The sequence below is a fragment of the Lepidochelys olivacea genome (genome assembly GCF_965140295.1).
Source record: "Lepidochelys olivacea isolate rLepOli2 genome assembly, chromosome: 2".
Classification (NCBI taxonomy): domain Eukaryota; kingdom Metazoa; phylum Chordata; order Testudines; family Cheloniidae; genus Lepidochelys; species Lepidochelys olivacea.
In genome coordinates, this window is record NC_140412.1 from 226,801,008 (window position 1) to 226,821,481 (window position 20,474).

General features: G+C 42.6%; 1 protein-coding gene across 1 annotated transcript in view; it reads right to left on the reverse strand.

Annotated features, from left to right (window-relative positions):
- Positions 1 to 20,474, reverse strand: part of PTTG1IP2 (PTTG1IP family member 2) — a 59,948-nt gene that overhangs the window by 16,324 nt on the left and 23,150 nt on the right. Inside the window, exon 5 of the mRNA XM_084619112.1 lies at positions 15,000 to 15,068. Coding sequence (XP_084475238.1) covers positions 15,000 to 15,068 — 69 coding nt within the window. The remainder of the gene's footprint in view (positions 1 to 14,999; positions 15,069 to 20,474) is intronic.

Sequence of the window (20,474 nt, forward strand, 5' to 3'; positions counted from 1 at the left end):
AGCCACCCGGCCGCAGCCTGCACCCTGAACCCTCTCCTGCACCCCGAACCCTCTCTTGCACCCCGAACCCCATGAATCAGCCCCCTTCCACACCAAACTCCCTCCCAGATCTTGCACCCCACAACCTCTTCCACATGCCAACCTCCTGCCCCAGCCCTGAGACCCCTCCCGCACCCAGACTCCCTCCCAGAGTCTGCATCCCAAACCCTCTGCCTCAGGTCACAACCCCTTCCCACACCCAAACCCTTTCCCATATCCTGCACCCTGAGCCCCATTCCGCATCCCAAACCCCTGCCCCAGGATCAACCCAGAGCCCACTTGCATACTCCAAATCACTTGGCCCCACCCCACTCAAACCCTATTCTGCACCCCAACCCCGTGCTACAGCCCAGATAAAGTGAGTGAGGGTGGGGGAGAGTGAGAAATGGAGGGAGGCGGCCCTCAGAGAAGGGGCAGGGCAGAGGCGTGGCCTTAGGGAAGAGGGGCTGGAGGCCAGCCAAGGGTGTTTGGGATTGTGTGATTAGACAGTTGGCAACCCTATTAACATGGTATCTTATAGTGGATTTCTGTAAATTGCATGTAGAAAAATCTGAAATTTGTCAATACACCAAGAGTCACCGTACTAAAAACTAGATACTACTGCTTAGCACCTATGCTATTTACATCTTAAAGCCCTATACTAGTTTTATAAACTCCCATGAAGAAAGCAAGCATGTAATACTCCCACATTACATATGGGAAAAGAGACAAGACCACACAGAAAGCTCAAAACAGAACTCGGGCAGACACCATATAACATCCATTTATCATTACTATTTATAATTAAGAACTCTGAAGTCCTGTCTGCCTTTCTACTGCTCTAACCACAAACTATTTACACCTGCAATATTCTTCAATTTGTCAGAACTCTTTGGAACTCTTCAGGATTCAGTGATAACATTTCTTGCCTGTGACAATAAGAGGTAACTAGAACCATTAGCCTTGCCACTTTATTCTAACAGACACCTACCTTTTCAAACAACCACTTCCTGAATATATTCTTGGAAGACCTTTATGAATGGGTGGTGGACTTGATTTAATAGGCCTTTTTTTATCTTGCTAACTTTTGTGACTTATGATTGAGTTGTTCTATGAATACTTAAGTCTATCAAGTCGAAACTGCTTGCAAGTGCAGCGTACAATACCCTGAGAAACTTCACTTGTACTATACATTTTAGTCAAGCTATTCTGGGCACTGAGAATGCTGGGAACACACATGGTGTTACTGAATAGCTGGTACTGAATATAAGAGCATTTTTTCTTTAAACACTAAGCTTCAGAAATAACATTTCTTCCACACAATAAGTTATTAGAACCAGAACAGCTGTTTAGAAACTCTACAGGAGAAGTTTAAGACTGGTGATGTAGTTCCAAAGATATTTTTGAAAATATTTTTGGATACTTGAAAAGGCTTCAAACACTAATCTCCTCTTTTGCAAAGCCATTTCCAAACCCTCCCAAGCAGCAGCACCAGCAACCACCACCACCACAATGAAAAGGTGGTAAAATGAAGGTAGACTACATCAAACTAATTAAGACAACCACTCTAGGGGATGCTGCATTTCCAACTGCCTCTGCTGATCTAAACAGCCATTTATGAAAAAAAAACAACGGTATCTAAGGAAACAGCTACAGAAAGAACAGTGCTGCACCTAACTTTTACTCTGGGGGAATTTGCCTCCCCAAAATTAAAAATTATGTGCATATTCTGCATATTTTATTTGTCAAAAACAACACAATATAAATCACTCCAGTTTCAATTATTTTGGTCATTTCAAAATACCCGTCAGCAAAGTATGTCAACAATAAAGACAACAAAAAGATTCCCCCAAGAGTAGAGAGTTAAAGAAACCCCTATGACAACCTAGTTCTAGTTGGGAGGTGCTGGAGGGGGCTGCATGGGTCCCCCCTTGCCCAGACAGCTGCACCCCTTCACTTCCCCAGAGCCCCGCTGTGGGGGTGTACACCCGTGCCCCATCCCCTCAGAACCCAGTCACAGGCTCTGCTCCATGCAGCTTAGTTACTGTCCCTCTGGGGGTCGTGGTATGGCCCTGCCCTTCCTCACCCTTTGCCAGAGTTGAGTGTCCCAGGCCTACTCACATTCCCAGGTGCATGAGGATCAAGCACAGCAGTGCAGAACCTCCATCTCGCCCAGTACGGGCACGCCACCCCCTACGAGCTGGGCTCTGCAGAGTCCAACAGCCCCTAGTGGCAGCCAGCAGCCCCAGTTCTGTGGGGAAAATGAAATTCTGCACAAATTATACATTGTGCAGTGGCATTGAATTCCTTCAGGAGTAAATTTTTCACTTGCAACTTAACCCAGACTGAGAAACTAGCAGCTTCTTAAGAAACAAGAACTCTCCCCCTCCCCCCAGTCTTTCTGGTGTATTTCTGCAGAATTCCCCCAACCCCTGTCAAGTGGCTAAGCACTGCAGACAAGTTGTTAACTGAACGTTATCTACGTAACTAAACTTTTATTTTGAATTAGCTTTGGGAAAGGGGTGCCTAGATGTTTTTACACGACTGGTGGGATTCAGGCTGGGTGCCGCAGAAGTGACGTCTAATGAAAGAAAAGGATCCAGATAGGGTGGTAGGAAGCAGGCTAGGCAGTGGGTCAGAGCCAATCATCTCTTTGTGACAACCACCATGCATTCGCAGCCATTTTAAGTATCTTAACTAGGGCTGTCAAGTGATTAATTGCGACTAATTGCTGGATTAAAAAAATTAATTGTGATTAAATCGCACTGCTAAACAATAACAGAATACCATTTATTTAAATATTTTGGGATTTTTCTACATTTTCAAATATATTGATTTCAATTACAACACAGAATACAAAGAGTACAGTGCTCACTTTATATTTATTTTTGATTACAAGTGTTTGCACTGTAAAAAGACAAAAAAATAGTATTTTTCAATTCACCAAATACAAGTACTGTAATGCAAATTATCATGAAAGTTGAACTTACAAATGTAGAATTACATACAAAAATACTGCATTCAAAAATAAAACAATGTAAAACTTGAGAACTTGCAAGTCCACTCAGTCCTACTTCTTGTTCAGCCCATCGCTTAAACAAACACGTTTGTTTACATTTGCAGGAGATAATGCTGCCCGCTTCTTGTTTACAACGTCACCTGAAAGTGAGAACAAGTGTTCTCATGGCACTGATGTAGCCGGCATCGCAAGATATTTACATGCCAGATGCACATGCTTCAACCACCATTCCAGAGGACGTGTCCATGTTGATGACGGGTTCTGCTCGAAAACCATCCAAAGCAGTGCGGACTGACACATGTGCATTTTCATTATCTGAGTCAGATGCCACCAACAGAAGGCTGATTTTATTTTTTGGTGGTTCGGATTCTGTAGTTTCTGCATTGGAGTGTTGCTCTTTTAAGACTTCTGAAAGCATGCGCCACACCTTGTCCCTCTCTTATTTTTTAAGGCACTTCAGATTCTTAAATCTTGGGTCAAGTGCTGTAGCTATCTTTAGAAATCTCACAGTGGTACCTTCTTTGTGTTTTATGAAATCTGAAGTGAAAGTGTTCTTAAAATGAACATGTGCTGGGTCACCATCCGAGACTGCTATAAACATGAAATATATGGCAGAATGTGGGTAAAACAGAGCAGGAGACATACAATTCTCCCCCAAGGAGTTCAGTCACAAATTTAATTAATGCATTATTTTTTTAAACAAGCATCAGCATGGAAGCATGTCCTCTGGAATGGTGGCTGAAGCATGAAGGGGCATATGAATGTTTAGCATACCTAGCACGTAAATATCTTGCAATGCTGGCTACAAAAGTGCCATGCAAATGCCTGTTCTCACTTTCTGGTGACACTGTAAATAAGAAGAGGGCAGCATTATCTCCTGTAAATGTAAACAAACTTGATTGTCTAAGCAATTGGCTAAACAAGAAGTAGGACTGAATGGACTTATAGCTTCTGAAGTTTTACATTGTTTTGTTTTTCAGTGCAGTCATGTAACAAAAAATTCTACATCTGTAAGTTACACTTTCAGGACAAAGAGTGCACTACAGTACTTGTATGAGGTGAACTGAAACATGCTATTTCTTGTTTATCATTTTTACAGTGCAAATATTTGTAATCAAAATATACAGTTTGACTTCAGCTACAATACAGAATACAAGATATATATGAAAATGTAGAAAAACATCCAAAATATTTAATACATTTCAATTGGTAGTTGCTTGTTTAACACTGCGATTAAAACTGCAATTAATCACGATTAATTTTTTTTAATTTCAATTAATTTTTTTTTAGTTAATCATGTGAGTTAACTGCGATCAATCAACAGCCTTAATCTTAACTATAACTTTTTTCAGGGGTCAGATCTAAAATGATGTGCATCTTGTAAAATTACAGAATTTGTTTACCAGTTAGAGGAACCATTACAGTCTCAAATTTGGAAGCTTATGTACTGTATTAAAAGACACCAAGGTTGACATCCCTGTCAGTTTTAAGTCTTCCAATAATTACTATTAATAGTGTCAGATCTGTATCTCCCTCTTCCGCTAATAATTTACCCAGTTATACTACTCAAAGATGCCCTTAATAAAAGCTAGTCCATTGCTTGTTATCACTTTGGCAAAACACAGAGCATACTTGTAAGTAGATGTCTTTCACATCCTCAAACTTTCTCTGCTTGATATAAAATCGTGTTGACTAAATATTCCTCCCACCCTCTGGCAATGCACACTGCCAAAAAAACCAAACACACAAAAAAACCCAACAACTAAGCAGTTGCATCCAGAGTTAATGACAATGCTTTTCCATAGTTCTATGCAGAGGACGTATATCTGTGATGGCAGCATAATGTATTATCTCTGATCCTTCCAAGATGAGGTCTCTTGAAAAGAGTCACAATAATACCCTATCCTTTCCTTTTTCGAGTATGTAATACCACATCAGTACCATACTATACCTATATTTATGGACATGGTTAACTGTGGAAGACCATGCAGTGTATAAACCTAAAGGTATTCTGGGTAGGCAAGTCCTGAAGTAGTTCCATGATAACAGAACTAAAATTAAGCCTGTCAGCTATGTTTTGGTTCATGGACATAAGACTGCATATTGTTCCTCTGCTGTTCTCAAATTGGAATGCACTCATTCCACCTAGAACTGTTCAGAATAAGCAAGTGGAAATATACTGCAACATACACATACTTCACAGAGGAGAACCCTAGATTCCTAAATATATTATTGCCGGGTTGCCCAGCAGAATTACATTTTAGGTAAATTTTCAGAGATCAGGTATGCAAGAAACACAATTTGGCCCATCAAGCTGAAGTTAGTGTATAATTTCCTATAAGCAAGGGACAAGGAGTCTATTTATTTGAGAATACAGAAAATCTTCCCAAAATGATCCTCCCACTGCAACATGTAGTGGCGAATACCTTAATTTTAGAAGGTTTCAGAGTAGAAACTGTCTTAATCTGTATCCACAAAAAGAAAAGAAGTACTTGTGGCACCTTAGAGACTAACAAATTTATTTGAGCACAAGCTTTCGTGAGCTACAGCTCACTTCGTCAGATGCATTCAGTGGAAAATAAAGTGGGGAGATTTATATACACAGAACATGAAACAATGGGTGTTACCATACACACTGTAAGGAGAGTGATCAAGTAAGGTGAGCTATTACCAGCGGGGTGAGGGGAGAAGAGGTATGACCTTTTGTAGTGATAATCAAGGTGGGCCATTTCCAGCAGTTGACAAGAACATCTGAGGAAGTGGGGGGGGGGGGAAATAAACATGGGGAAATAGTTTTACTTTGTGTAATGACCCATCCACTCCCAGTCTTTATTCAAGCCTAAATTCATTGTATCCAGTTTGCAACTTAATTCAAATTCAGCAGTCTTTCCCTGGAGTCTGTTTTTGAGTAGAAGGCCTAAAAGTGGCAATTCGTCAACAAAAAAAAAACTTCAAAAACAGACTCCAATGAGAGACTGCTGAATTGGAATTAGAGTCTGTTTTTGAAGTTTTTTTTGTTGACGAATTGCCACTTTTAGGCCTTCTACTCAAAAACAGACTCCAGGGAGAGACTGCTGAATTGGAATTAAGTTGCAAACTGGATACAATGAATTTAGGCTTGAATAAAGACTGGGAGTGGATGGGTCATTACACAAAGTAAAATTATTTCCCCATGTTTATTCACTCCCACTGTTCCTCACACATTCTTGTCAACTGCTGGAAATGGCCCACCTTGATCATCACTACAAAAGGTTCCCTCCCCCCCTTGCTGGTAATTGCTCACCTTACCTGATCACTCTCATTACAGTGTGTATGGTAACACCCACTGTTTCATGTTCTCTGTGTATATAAATTTCCACACTGTATTTTCCACTGAATGCATCCGATGAAGTGAGCTGTAGCTCACGAAAGCTTATGCTCAAATAAATTTGTTAGTCTCTAAGGTGCCACAAGTACTCCTATAATTTTAGAAGATTTTGTCAAAAGTAAAATGGAGCACAAAGTAAGGCAGATTTAAGCAAAGCTGCACAGAAGCTGCATAGGGAAAGATCAGTAGAAACATTACAGTATGGTCAGATTTAAAAAAGCTTTTGTACCTTTTTTCTGAATTATGGAAGTTAGTTTAAAAAGTACTGTATGATGAGCTCAGTTTGTTAACAGTGTACACTATGGCAATCACAGAAGCATGCCATTCTAGTTTGGTTTCAGAGTAGCAGCCGTGTTAGTCTGTATTCACAAAAAGAAAAGGAGTACTTGTGGCACCGTAGAGACTAACAAATTTATTTGTTTACAAACAATACTAGAAGTACATTTTTAAAATGCCTTTTTGCGAAGATAGCGGACAGCTTATATAAATCCTCCTGTTTGGATTTGTCCAGTAGTTGATTTTCACTCTACATCTTTTCCCTCAACCACTGCTCTCCTCTCCCTTCCAACTGCTGGCGGTCATCTTGCTATCAATTTACCACTAGATCAGGCAAATTGCTCTCTTAAGAACTGGAGCAAAAACGATCTGTGTAGGATTTTAGGGGACCCTGCATCAAGTAGAAGATCTTACAAACACTATAGCATCTCAAGCGCACAAAAACTACGGGTCTTATCTGACCTATTATCACAATAAAAAAAAACTTCACCAGTGCTTCTCTCTCAGCCTGGTTTCTATCAGCCAATAGCTCCAGAAGTGCTATAAGCACACAGTATCTAAGCACTGAATGCGGATTATAAAAGCACTGTGGGAAAAAAATCCAGAAGGCTAGTTAATACTTAATCCTGCCCTAGGTTCAACAATGGAATGCTAATTATGAAAACATCAGATTTTCAAATTCTGTGGGAATTCTGTTGTAGTGAGCATCTGTATCTTGAGTCACCAGAGGATAGTACGGGTACTTTCTGACCTCTTTTGGGAAAGGCATGAGTGCCTTGGGTCTCCTCTTGAAGACATTAGCTCCCTGCTTCCTCAAATCGACATCTGGACTACACGGTTTGCTGCCTAACTGCAATTGCTGTTGTGCAACAGTTTTCAAACTGGGGGTCAGGACCACAAAGTGGGTCCCGAACAAATTTTAATGGGGTCACCAGAATTGGCTCAGACTTGCTGGGGCCCAAGCCTGAGCCCCACCTCCTGGGACCAAAGCCGAAGCCCAAGGACTTCAGTCCTTGGCAGCAGGGCTCAGGTTACAGGCTTGCTGTCTGGGGCTGAAGCCCTTGGCTTCTGCTTTGGTCCCCCTCGCCCAGAGTGGCGGGGCTCAGGCTTTGGGCCTCCTAACCCGGGGTGGCAGGGCTTGGGCAGGCTGAGGCTTCGGTGCCCCTCTGCTGAGGTCGTGTAGTAATTTTTATTGTCAGCTGGGGGCCACCGTGCAATGAAGTTTGAGAACCCCTGCTGTACTGGGTTCCAGAAGTGGTGATCTGTAAGATAAGGAGGACTTTTAAAGTCTATATCAGATCCACTTCCAGGATCTGTGAGTGCACAAAGAACAAGTACGGGTTGTAAAGCACTGACTTGATATGCTTTAAGTTAACTAAAAAGAAAAGAAGTACTTGTGGCACCTTAGAGACTAACCAATTTATTTGAGCATAAGCTTTCATGAGCTACAGCTCACTTCATCGGATGCATACTGTGGAAACTGCAGAAGACATTATATACACAGAGACCATGAAACAATACCTCCTCCCACCCCACTCTCCTGCTGGTAATAGCTTATCTAAAGTGATCACTCTCCTTACAATGTGTATGATAATCAAGTTGGGCCATTTCCAGCACAAATCCAGGTTTTCTCACCCCCCCCCCCACTCCCCTTTCCAAAAAACACACACACAAACTCACTCTCCTGCTGGTAACAGCCCATCCAAAGCGACCACTCTCCCCACAATGTGCATGATAATCAAGGTGGGCCATTTCCAGCACAAATCCAGGTCTTCTCACCCCCCCCCCCCCCACAGGCACAAACTCACTCTCCTGCTGGTATTAGCTTATCCAAAGTGACCACTCTCCTTACAGTGTGCATGATAATCAAGGTGGGCCATTTCCAGCACAAATCCAGGTTTTCTCACCCCCTCACTCCCATACACACACAAACTCACTCTCCTGCTGGTAACAGCCCATCCAAAGCGACCACTCTCCCCACAATGTGCACGATAATCAAGGTGGGCCATTTCCAGCATAAATCCAAATTTAACCAGAATGTCTGAGGGAGGGTGGGGGGGTAGGAAAAACAAGGGGAAATAGGCTACCTTGCATAATGACTTAGCCACTCCCAGTTAACTTAACTTAACTGCAGCATTAGTGTACCACCTGTAGCTACTTTGGAACTTCTCATCTGGATCCAGGTAGAGAGAGTAGCAATATTCTAAACTGCAGAGTACAAATACATAAGTTCCTATGGTTAGGGTATTATCCAGGAGGAAAGGATGGATTCATCTTGATAGCTGGAGTGGGAAGACAACACTTTAGGTAACTGCTGCTACTTGAATGTCCAGGGTCAATAAGTCCAGTATGATACTTAAGGTGTGCATACACTTAACTTCAAGAATGCACATGCCTTTAAAGGGTAAGATGCTAGTGCTCCACTGCTTCTCACAGGATTTCCCCGCTGATCTTCACCCAGGCTCCAATCTTTTCTACGTACTGAGATATTTAGGACACAGTGCTGTCTGGGTGAATGGCACAAACAGACCTGCCTGTCACCTGCATATGGCGGACATCATTGTCAACTCACTATACTTCCTAAAGATTACAGATTGATGTTAAATAGCAGCAGTGACAGAACTGAGTTCTGAGGAACTCTGCTTGTCAAAGCTCCTAAGGAGCAGCAGCAGTTGTCCATCATGGACTCTCTGCGGATATTTTTGACAGGAAAGAGTGGAACCAGTTTAATCCAATTATATCAATTAATTCCAGGACAGGTGGTCAGGTGAGTGCTATTTCCAACAGGGTAGAAGATAAACAATGAGTCACAGAATTGTTGCAAGATATGTTTTGCTCTCTCTTCATTAAAGGTTCCACATACAATAATCTGAATACCTACAAGATAACTACTAAAAAACTCAGACTGTGAGGTTTTTCCTTACGAATTCATAACAATTAAATAATAATGCATGTATAAGTACATAAAAATGCAGAATTTAGATCCAAAGAAAACAAAAATACCTACAAAGTGCTCTAGACACAATGGGATAGAACAGTGAAGTGAAGAATGTGCAAAGGATTTTATTTTGCTTGGTTTTCAAATGCAATTTGAAGATACCTCCATTTAGCTCACTGAAAAGTAACAGAATCACTCAATGCCCATTCATAATGATCAAGCATTTGATGTTTTAACACAACTGCATCATACCAGTGCTTTGTAGATTAGTATATTTATTTCACTTTCATAGTAGAATGTTTGTGTTTATCAACCCTGAAAGTTCTTGCAGAGAAATCATGTGAGCAGATATAGTCCGTAGTACACAATGTCACTTCCCATCATTTCCCTCTTCTCCGGCCCTCATTTTCAAAATCAATTCGTGAACTGTGATCTGGCATTGACCAATTCTGGGGTTTAGAACAATATTTCCTGCTTTCCATTAAGAACCAAATCTCACTTTTTAAGAAAACAAAGTTGCATATCGTTTGAATAGCAGGAAGCACTGGGATACATTATGGAGTGACAGCAATCACTCCATAGCTAAGGTTGCATCTGTATTTATGTTCTAAAACAAGTTTCCCTCCATCCTCCCACAAAACCAATCTCTAAATTGAAAATTTAACCTCACACAGAGGTAGATTTGTCCTACAAATGTAAAGCAAATTAGACAAGAGTTTCTAACTATGACACCCTAAATAGAGCTCATAGTTCAAACAGTCTAACTTTTTCCACTTCACAGCCAAAAAACAGAAAAAAAGAAAAGAAAAACAGTGTACTAGACTCCCCTAGCTCAGAGCTAGTGCACAGCACCAATGTTTAGCTGAAAAACATTTAATTTCAGAAGCTACCTCTTCAATTTCAAACATTGCTATGGATTTATCTGGTCATGCAGTCTTAGTACAACATGCCATATGACTGCTGGATGCCTGAGTTTTCTTTTTTTTTTTAATTTTGATTTTAATTTCTCCAGCCTTTTACATTGAGATCTGTCTCTGCAAAGAAAGCCAGTCAGTACCTTGGCTTCTCAATAGAAAGATTTTCCACCAAAAGATCTTTTGAAGGGCAGCTCTAAGGAGGCTAGAATGCATCCCAAATCTTTGGCCCACCACCGAGTCCCAATTTTCAAACACCGCTCTCCACGCCCCACCTTCTGAGGCCCACAGGAAGTCAGCCTGACGACCTTAGGAAATTCAGAGTAGATTTTCCACAGGATGGGGGAAGATCAAGAACCCAGAAGGGAAGAACCAACAACAAAACTGCTGGTCTTAAGAAGCTCTTTGATCTCTCAGACCTTAGTAGGTTCACTGGTACCACCATTGAACCTCCACAACCCTTAGTAGGCTTGTTAATTCCCAAAATGTGTCTGCTACATGCAGGTGGGCAGGGAGAGCCCATTAGTGCTTTTTTTGTAGGGGTGAATGGGAGGAGAGCGAGACCCAGGGAACCCTGATGAATATCTTAAGACTTACAAATGGTTCCTAAGAAGCTTTCTGAGAATTGCAGCAGGTGGGGTTGCCCTCCCCAGAAGTGTCACAGGGGATGGATGTTAAAGAGTGCCAGGGGGCTGAAAATCCTACTGAGAGCTTGACAACAAGGGGAAATTTACCTCCTAATTATATCACTAGAGCTATGCAAGTATAAAACTCTCCATGCAGACATTCTTATTCCAGAACAAGAACATCCACACAGGGACCTGTACTGGTATAGCTACAGTGGTATAAATACAACAGTATAATTTTGCCACTCAGTTCTCCCATGTAGAAAGAGCCCTTAAGATCATGTAGGGGGGCACCAGGGAAGAGATCACAGGAAGCCAGGAAGAAGTCTTCACCTCCCAGAAAACCCCTACACAATGGACCAAGAGCACAAGTCACATAGGCCAGTTTTTCCCCAGGTCTGCTGAATCTCAAGCCTCCTGACAGTATTTTCCACCTACCCATCTTCCAATGCCTCTACCATCAGCTATTAGAAAGAAAGGGAGGCACACTTCTACAGAACCTAAAAGGTATATAGAAGAAAATGCTAAGGGCCTACAGAGGTATAGAGAAGAGGGACTCCCTTTTTGAGGACCTTAAATGATCTGCAGCATCAGTTTCCTCAACAGGAGAGTGGATAGGTACTGCAATTAACAGGGAACTTGTTGCCAGCTGACCAAGTGCCTACTGATTCCCTTCCTTGCCTGCACCCCCAGACTTCCTAAGGTCTGCTACATAAAGATGCCCTTACTGTGAGCCTCCTACAGTTTGCAAGAATAATTCCTCTCCAACCAAACCTAGGAGCATTAAAAAATACTGAAGTAAATCCCTCCCTCCAAGACTGTGCAGATAAGTCTGCAGGCACACAGTGATTTAACTGCATATCAACTTTTTTTTTTTAAAGTGTTATTTAAAAAAAAAAATTAGAAATCCAGTGAATTCAAGGTTAAGGTTGCATTCTTTAAACAAGGCACTTAAATTACCTTAACTTTGCCTCCCTAGCTATGCCATAAAACAATCAGAAACTTTTCATTTTATTCATCCTTAGTAGTTTCATTTACATGGAGAATACCTTAAATCTTAACTGGAGAATGACTGAGTCTCACAGTGACGTCAGCGTACAAGGATTCAGCATATACTATAGGTGAACATATATGTTAGATGGGGGGGATCTGAGTTACCCAGGAAAGAATTTTCTGTAGTATCTGGCTGGTGACTCTTGCCCATACGCTCAGGGTTTAGCTGATGGCCATATTTGGGGTCGGGAAGGAATTTGCCTCCAGGGCAGATTGGAAGAGACCCTGGAGGTTTTTTGCCTTCCTCTGTAGCATGGGGCACGGGTCACTTGCTGGAGGATTCTCTGCTCCCCTAAGTCTTTAAACCATGATTTGAGGACTTCAGTAGCTCAAACATAGGTGAGAGGTTTTTTGCAGGAGTGGGTGGGTGAGATTCTGTGGCCTGCGTTGTGCAGGAGGCCGGACTAGATGATCATAATGGTCCCTTCTGACCTTAGTATCTATGAATCTATGTAAGCTCAGACCAATGTGAGAACTGCAAAAATGGTTACCAGTGGGACAGACAAGACTGTCCATGACCACTGCAAGCAGTTGTATCTTTGGCACTGTTTTCTTTTTTTTTCCACAAGGTGTTAAGAACTTTGCGTAGGCAATAACCTTATTAGGCAAAAGGGCATCTTGTTAGTTAAATATAGTCTCTACACTACGTGTTATGATTTTATTGTATGAGTCACTCTTGATTTCCAATATTTCTGTTTACTATAATTTGATCTGTTCTTTGTTAAATAAACATATTTGTGTTCTATATAAACTAACCTAAGCACTGTGTGTTAAGCAAAGCTGTTTTCTAAAATGTAACTAGTTAAGCTATAATCTGTAATAAGAAGTGGATCTGCTAATTCTGGGAGTGTGCAGTGGTTAAGGGGCTTGATGCCCAGAGGGATGCACAAAGGACTCAGGGTTGGACTGTGCCTATTGCTAGCCTGCAGAGGGACCTGTGTAGACTGCATGTTGATGGGGTGTGCGTCAGGGACCCAGGCAGGCATAGACAAGGCTTCTTCATGCTAAGAGCAGGAGGTAATGAGGTGCTCCACAGCCCCGGGAAGTGTCATAGAATCTCATTAATTGTGGCATTCTGTGACAGCACTCTCCATAGACAGCACAACTTCTGTCTTGAGACTTGAGAAGAGCGTCACAGATCTTAACAACTGTTAGACATGCGCATCACTCAACACAGGTTGGTATGGTACTTCAGTTTTCTTTAGGCTGATTATGAAACCAAAACGATTGACTGCATGAGCTAAGTGATCAGTTATAAATTGAATGGCATGAATCAATGCTGACAAATACACTTTTTCTACAATAAATTTTTGTCTCACTTTCTAAAAAGATCAGGCCAACTGACACCTGACATATAAACAATGCTCATTTTGGATTAAGTCCACAAGCAAATTTGAATTTAAAAAAAAAAAAAAAACGATTATAAAGCTCTTTTTAAGCACAGCTGAACAGTCATCTTCCCGTGACATCACTGCATATTTTCCCAGCCCGATATGAAAGATCCAGAAGTTGGGATCGATTTTGCCAAAGCATTTACACTGAAAGGGTGCACACTCCCCATCAATGAATTGGAGAGGGAAGCATAGGCTCCAGCAGTGCTCCTGTATCCCAGCGTTTTCCCGCCTTAGCCACTCGTTAAAAATGAAGGATTAACTGAAAAATAAATGGCTTAAGTTTACTTACTAAAAAAACCACTAAAATAGGGGCTAGAATTGCCCTGGTCAGTTACATGAACACTCCCCAAACATCAGTGGCTATCTGTGTAAAGTGCTCGAATATGACTGTATATGAATGTTTTTTCATAGCTGACCACTCATGCTTTTTTGCATGCATGAGTCGAAGAAACTCCATTCCTGAGATGCTAAGTTAGCATCTTAGCTAACATTTTATTAAATACAAGTTTGCACTCAATATATACCATGACCAGCTAATACATTTTAAAAATGTTAAAATGTGTCTACACTTGTTGCAAAGTTATGCTTAAAAATACATCAACCAACACATTTTCAAACCATCTATGTGACCCTGTCTTGTCTAGGAAGTGTCTTACCTCTGCCCCTTCCTGTCCCTATTCCCCTCAGTGGAGCGTGATCTTCAAAGTCCTATAAAAACACACGTCGTCCCCTCAAGCCCCAAAAGAAGGGCATGAATGCAAAAAGATAAACTTGTTGTGTAAGTCTACACAGTTAAAATAAAGCCAGAAATTCAGCTAAGGTGGCTACCGCAAAGTTAAGTCGGCCATATATTTTAAGGTAATGTTTAACATCCACTATATTAAACTATTCATTTAACCAGAAAAACAAAATTCACATGTGCTACATGGCAGAGTTAACATATGCAGGAACGTTAAACTCCATTTCTTGATCTTGATTTTAACTGTGCAAAACTTAGCCTTAAATGCAAAGTGCTTAACTGGTAAGCAATTTCCAGATCACAAGTATGAGCTTTCCTGTGGTTTTGTTTGAACTCTGTCTTTTCCTAAGTAGTACAACCTTCAATCCCCAAAGTAAAGAGCACACCAGTTAAATCAATGGAAAGGAACGTACACTGGCTCTATCCAGTATTTGAAGTTGCACTGTCTTAGTCAGAATCAAATATCGTTACAATGTCTGTGCTTATATTTTCCTGTTAATGTTTTATCTTTATTGCCCCTGCCTTCTTAGATGGCTCTGGGTTTTGGACTGTTTGTTTAATATATACTGTATTCCCTAGGAGCTAAGGTTACTACTTGTGTACTAAAAATTCTACCAAGAAGTGTATGGTTATACATTATATTTCCAAAACTCACCGCTGAAGAGATTGCATTCGTCTCTCCTCTCGATCTCTGGCAAGTCTTTCTTCCTCTTCATCTGGTACACTAGAAAGAATTAGTAATTGTATACTTTTGTCACATTTCTCCAATTATCTCCCAAAACTGAATGCATGATCTGGAGATGTGTTAATCAGAAATACTGATAAGTCTCAACATGTGTTGGTTGAGATGTGAAGACTAACAGTACCATATGACAGGTTTCAGAGTAGCAGCCGTGTTAGTCTGTATTCGCAAAAAGAAAAGGAGTACTTGTGGCACCTTAGATCGAATGCATCCGATGAAGTGAGCTGTAGCTCACGAAACCTTATGCTCAAATAAATGTATTAGTCTCTAAGGTGCCACAAGTCCTCCTTTTCTTAGTACCATATATGTGCACTTACATCAGCACTTAAGCAGAGCAACAGTGACATCCAGTGGCTAGAACAGGATAATCACAGCAAGTCACAACATAGATGTGCCATACATACATATGTTGTATGTATGGCACATCATACATAGATCAGAAGGGGCAGTCTGAATTCAGCAGTTCATTAAAGGACACAATCAACTGTCAAGTCACATTTCCATATAGTTGTTTTAAAAACTTACTATTGTTACAAGTACCATCCAAGAATACTAAAAGTGATTACAGTGGAAATGTTTTTAAATGTGTATGTTTTGGGTACATCTTACATAGCCAAAACCCCCCCCACAGCAGCAAGTCTCAGAGCATGGGTCAATTGACTTGGGCTCATGGGTCTTGCACTACAGCTTGGGCTCGAAGCCTGAACACCTACACAGCTATTTTTAGCCATGTAGCGCAAGCCCAAGTCAGTTGACCAAGGCTCAGACTTGCTGCCTCCGTTGTTTTTTTTTTTTGTGTGTGTGTGTGTGGGGGGGGGGGGGCGAGGGACACACTATGTAGCTGGATCCTTTTCCATGCAGTCAATTTCTGTTTCCTCTGTTTGTGTGGGCCTCTCATAGAAAGGGGAGAGAAAAAAAAAAGTAATTTTTTTTAATTGTGGAAGATTAATTTGGGGATAAGTCAATAAATTGACCTTTTGTGAACCTGACCAGATTTCAAAGTGACAGCATCTGTTTAAATATCCTCTGTCTGGTATAACTTCAGAATGAATCCATTGTGGCTGAAATATGTGATACAACAGAAGCCTCTAACTCTTGCACAGCCTTTTGTAAAACTGGATTATCAGAGGGGCTAGGAGGGACTACATAATAGTCCCAACTCACATTTCTGTTCCAAAATATATAGACCCCCTAACAGCTATGACATCCCTCTATAGCAGGGGTTCTCAAACTGCGTGTCAGGACCCCTCAGGGGGTCACGAGGTTATTATATGGTGGGTGGGGGTCACGAGCTGCCAGCCTTCACCCCAAAACCTGTTTCGCCTCCAGCATTTATAATTGTGTTAAATATATTAAAAAGTGTTTTTAATTTATAACGGGGGAGTCGCACTCAGAGGCTTGCTATGTGAAAGAGGTCACCAGTACAAAAGTTTGAGAACCACTGCTCTATAGGACTTGGAATGTATAGTATTTATTATTGGACAGCATTGGAATTTAAAAGTATTTTCCTGCTTCGAACCACTCCAGGGAAGTTCTCAGTTAAGCTTATCATAGAAGTCAACTAAACTAAAAGTAACCATCATACTTTAGTATTTCAGCAGACTGACAAGTTCAGAAAGGGGCAATAGATTGGCATATACCATTAGTTTCATGAACCTTTAGCTCTGAAGAACATGGAAGCAGCAAAACTTCTGGTGCAAGATGCTAACAATGATAACCAACTGCAAATATACTAGGAGAAGCCCTGGGAGTCTTGGAACCTGTAGCATGAACAGAGCCAGAGGAGCCATTGGCACCAACGGTGCAGGGATTCATATTCCTGAATGCTTGTTGGCTGAAGGTGATGGTGGTTGCTTCTCTATTCTGGGGCAGTCAAGCTCCAAACACGAGATGTCTATGCGGCAGCCAGAAGTAAGGTTCCCAGGCTGGGCAGACAGACTTGCTCTCTCAGGGCCTGCATTACCAAGCTAAAGATAGCTGTGCGACAATGCTGCACTGGTGGAGGCTCAGGCTAGCTTAGACCCAGCAGGTAGAGTGAACTTGAACTCAGATTACTAATGTAAGCCTCCACTGATTCCACAACATCCACAGTTATTTTTAGCCTGTTAGCGAGAGTCTGTCTATCTGGCCTGGGAGGCTTGCTCCCAACTGTAGTGTAGACAAACCCATGGAAACCTCCTCAACACGCTTTTCTTGCCCTCGTTTTGGATCACAGCTGAGAATGGTACGGACGCCTCCTCAAAACAAAGTGCCACTTGAAATTGGTCCCGTTCTGATAGCTTCATGCGCTAATGCAGGCTTCTTTGGTGCCAAGGGAGGCCCCCGAATTACAGAGGGGATTCCGGATTAGGACCAAGATTCTTCAGAACCAAAGAGATTCCATGTAACTGAGTAACGGTAGCTGCCTGTTTACGAAGAGATGCATTCTTTAGCAGGGAAGCCCCCAGAACCAAGGAAGTCTCACAAGGACAGGAACTTTATGAGAAACAGGACACAAATAGTGAAGATGATTTTAGCACAAATGGAGTCCTGGCACTGCTAGACTCACAACTTGGCACCAATGTACAGTCTTCAGTGCTAGAGGCCATATGCCAGCTGAAGACATTAGATTTAAAAATTTTAGTAAAGCTAATGTTAAAAAAAGTATATAATACATAGGTTAAGAAAAGAGCATCTGTACATCTGGGTATAGTGCTTAGATTATCCACAAATACCAAGTTTGTTTTTAAAAGTCATATGATACATAGAGTACATAATCAGCAATAGCCTAAATTTAGGTGAATAGATTTAATAGTACAGTTTAGATATTAGAATCTGAATACTCAGGTATATCACTCATGAAAAGTTGTACATAGATTTGATTGTGAAAAGCAAAAATATATCGATGAGTGGAGATTCTTAATTACTGAGTGACAATTAGGTAGGTTGTCCATTTAGAAAATAGTGACCTTCGAAAACAGGGGTCCTCTTCAGATTGCTTCTGGCTCTTGAAGTGATGATGGTGTGCCCTGTGTTCTTCACCTGTGGTACTAGGACTACCATCTCCTGGCAATCCTTGCACCACGCCCAGTGGCAGCCGATATGCTTCTCCAGTTGTCGCGTAGCGTTGCAGGCATAAGTCCAGAGCGAAGCAGTCTCCCCAGTCTTCCAAATTCACCTTTCAGCGAGCCGCTCAGGTAGGTGGCGACACCTTGAATGGAGGTGGTTATGGCGATTCACTTCTTGACGGCATCCTGCAGAGCACACTCCGCAATGTTCCTCACCGTGGCATCTGAGCACGTCAGAAGGCGGAAGGCATGAGTGATCACGGCAAAGTCGCACAGATCACCCATTTGAGGGACGCTGTCGCCACCCTGCCTGTGTGAGATGTATACTAGTTCATTGCTGGCCCTCTGGGGAAGAAGCATCCACTTCTTCACCAGCTGCTGGATGGTGTTGCCTGCTTTGTTAAGAGGTACCTCCGCTACAGCGGATCCCCTCAGAATGAATGAGAAATACGGGGGGATTAGGAAGGTGTTCAGAGCATTGATCTTCTGCCACGATGCCAGTAGGGAGGAGTCAGTCCTGGCCACCTCTTGTAGGATCTCCGCGATGGTATCTGCTGGACGCGGAAACCCATCAGCATGCAGAGATGTTGGTATGCTTGCCTGTCCTTGAGGAAGATCATGGGTTCGCCCTGGACGTGAAATGGCATCGCCTGGACCAAATCCCTTCTACTGCCATCAATATGCAGGGATGCACACTTCCTGGTACTGAAGCAGAGTCCCATCCAGTTGTCAGCCTGGCTGGTGAGGTCAAGCATTTGTTGGAGAGTCTCAGGGTTGTCTGCGACCAGGACCAAAGAGTCTGCGTAGGCCAGGATATTCACTCTGTCATATAAATCAAAACTTCTAGACTGCTCAAATGAGTGGCTCCATGGCTAAGTTGAAAACTATGGGGCTCAAAGGGCAGCCTGGCTCCGGATAGGAATTTCAGGCATCTCTCCTTCCATGGAGTGGATGGTGGCGGTGCAGGCTTCAGACAGTTCCTGGATTAGTTGGAGAAAGTTTTCAGGTATCCCAAACTCTCACAGCATGTCAAAAATGTGCTGATGGGGCATCAATCCAAAAGCACTTGCCAAGCAGAGCCATGCTATGGCACACTGCCTCCGTGCCCTCCTGGCCATGTGGATGGCAGTCTGAAGGACAAAGTTGTGTGCGTAGCAGCCTTCACATGACATGAAGCCTTTCTGGATGGAGTGGATGGCTCTTCCGTTCACTGACCAGTCTGTGATCCTAGCCGAGAAGCAGCTGGCATACAGTTTGTACACGGTGGAACAGAGAGAGATGGGTCTCCAGTTATTGGGGTCGTCTCACTCACCTTTCTTGTAGGCGAGCACAGTCATAGATTTCTTCCAGGAGCTGGGAGTACAGTGGAACTGTTTGCATTTGTTGAAAATGGCAGCTAGTACCAGGGGTCTAGTTTTTTCAGGAAGTTGTAACGAATGCCATCTTTTCCTAGGACTGTGTTTTTGGTCTTTGTAAGTATGGTCTCTACTTCCTGTGATGTAAAGTCTTGTTCCAGGTCCTCTGCATAGTCAACCCGGGGTAGAGGATGAAGGCACTCTGGATGCTGCACGTCGTTCTGAGCTACATGGTAAAACACACCCTTGAAGGTTTGGGACAGGATTGCGCAGTAGGATGAAGGCCCGTCGAGGATTTCTCTTATAGCCTTAGCGCTGATCGACCAGTAGAGCTTTTGGATCCTGGATGCTGCTGCTGTGTCATAGCAGCAACTGATGTTCCTTCTCCTGGCTTCCCTCATGTTGTTGCTGTGGCGTCTGGATGCAGAAGCTCTGTGCGCAGTCTGTGAGTTCTCCTGAGTTCCTTTCCTCCCAGATATGATTTCTGCAGACAGATCTTTAGTGAGTCTGTCTACAAGGAGGTCAAAGTCCTCAAAGAAGGCTGTCCTTGCCAACTCCTCCATCCAAGCGGCTTGCCATGGTGTGGCAGCCCTCACCGTGGGCCGCTGCTCTTCTGGCTGCTCAATCTCCGCAGGCTCAGGCTGGAAAACTGCTGTGGGATTAGTCTGTTGTCTTTTTCCCCTCCTGGCGTTGAGAACTCCATTCGGCCGGATCTTCCGGAATGAGGGCAGCATCTTCCCTTATGGATTTTAGGGCAGCACTGGTCCTTTTAGGAAGAACAGTTTTAGAGGCAGCGGTATTGGCCCTTTTAGGGATGCAATCTTGCTTTGGAGCTTCTGGAGCAATGCTAGTCTGTGGATAAGTTCTGTCTGGGGGGGTCTTTGATGCAGTGAGAGACCTTCTGGGGTCAAGGTCCCATTGGGTGGTCTTGGAGGCTGTTGTGGTCCGTCTAGGGTTGGGGTCCTGTTGCATGGTCCGAGCAGTGG